This window comes from Haliaeetus leucocephalus, unplaced genomic scaffold, assembly GCF_000737465.1.
Source record: "Haliaeetus leucocephalus isolate CR32 unplaced genomic scaffold, Haliaeetus_leucocephalus-4.0 Scaffold640, whole genome shotgun sequence".
In the NCBI taxonomy this organism is placed as follows: Eukaryota; Metazoa; Chordata; class Aves; order Accipitriformes; family Accipitridae; genus Haliaeetus; species Haliaeetus leucocephalus.
This window is the reverse complement of record NW_010973076.1, coordinates 1-1,532: the sequence shown is the minus strand read 5'-3', so window position 1 is coordinate 1,532 and position 1,532 is coordinate 1. Positions and strand designations below refer to the sequence as shown.

General features: G+C 53.8%; 1 protein-coding gene across 1 annotated transcript in view; it reads left to right on the top strand.

The window, feature by feature from the left end:
- LOC104838671 (G1/S-specific cyclin-D1-like) overlaps window positions 1–1,292 on the top strand; it is a gene marked incomplete at its 3' end in the record, with an annotated part of 2,057 nt that extends 765 nt beyond the window's left edge. Inside the window, exon 2 of the mRNA XM_010578536.1 lies at window positions 1,062–1,292. Coding sequence (XP_010576838.1) covers window positions 1,062–1,292 — 231 coding nt within the window. The remainder of the gene's footprint in view (window positions 1–1,061) is intronic.
- Between the last annotated feature and the right edge of the window lie 240 nt (window positions 1,293–1,532).

The window sequence follows — 1,532 nt, the reverse complement described above, 5'->3', positions numbered from 1 at the left end:
CCGGGGGACCCCGCTGGGGCTGCGGGCAGGGGGACCGACCGGAGGGGCTCCGGGCTTTCTTGGGGGGAGTTGCAGGGTGAAAGTTTCTTTGTTCAGCGCGAAGAGAGGCTGGAGCTGTGGTCACCCCTCAAAGGCATGCTTGTGCTGCGGCGGCGATCTGCAAGGTCGCCTGGGAAAAGCGAGTGGGAAAGGGCCTCGTCCCCTGGCGAGACACGTCTGGGGGGGCTCCCAGCGGGAGCCCCAGGAGCTGGGCTACATTTTCATGCTTTTTCGGAAGCCCTGGGAGCCCGCGATCTATTTTTAATTAATTTTTGAAAGCGCGGCGCCCTGCCTTGCTCTGGGAAATGTCGCGCCCGGCTGTGCTGCAGGGCGAGAGAGGGAGGCGGTGAATTTTACTTCGGGGGGACTCCCCGGAGCCCCCCAGCAGGACCATCGGCACGGGGCTCGGTAAAGGACCCCCGCCGCTTCATTTTCAACCTTTTTTCGGAGCTCGAATAATTTTTTAAATATTTTTAAATATTTTTTGAAAAGATGACGTCTGGGGAAATGAGGCTGGACGCCACCTTTGTGTCTCGACCAGAGAGGGGAATCGGCAGCACAACAGCAAATTAGATGAAAAAAATAAAAGCGAAATAAATAAATCCGAGGGCAAGCCCGGCTCTGCACCCCATTCCCAGACACGGGGGTTCGCATTTTCCTCCGCTTGCCTCTTTTTTTTTTCTTTTCCCCCCTTTTTAAAAATTTGTTCTTGGGGGGGGAAAAGGGGGGGCAGCCCCCCCCTTCGCCCCCCCCCCCCCCCTCCTTTTTTACCATGAATCGCTTGCGGATTTCTATCGCCACATTTCTCCCCACTTTGTCACTCGTGACTTTCTCTTTCATTTTCTTTGATGCCTCTGGTTTTCCCTTATTTACCCGTTTTCCCCAACTGCATTTTTGTCTCCTTCAACCTTGCCCTGCAAAGCCTGGGGGGGTGAGGGGGGGAGGGAAGAGGAGGGCAGCGGGACAAGCCTAGCTTTCGCCTATATTAAATTATTCTTCAACGATCTCTCTCCTTCTTCCAGGTCTGCGAGGAGCAGAAGTGCGAAGAGGAAGTTTTCCCCTTGGCTATGAATTATTTGGACAGATTTTTGTCGTTTGAACCCCTCAAGAAAAGCCGATTGCAATTGCTCGGAGCTACCTGCATGTTTGTGGCTTCAAAAATGAAGGAAACTATTCCTCTGACCGCAGAAAAACTGTGCATTTATACAGATAACTCCATTAGACCCGACGAATTACTGGTAATTTCACGTTTAATCACCTCAGGAAAAAAAAAAATCCAAAACACCCACCCAAAACCCAACCCAAACCAAAAAACCAACCGAACAAACAAACAAAAAAGCCCCCAAACCAAAAAAAACCCCGCCGATTACGGAGCCCCTCTGCCACCGGGGCAGGCGGGGAGGGGGCTGCCTCCCCTCCAGCGGGGATCGCTCCCCGTGGCCGCAGGAGCTCTAACTAACCCCGCTGGCGGTCCGGGAAGGGAGCGGGGCCGG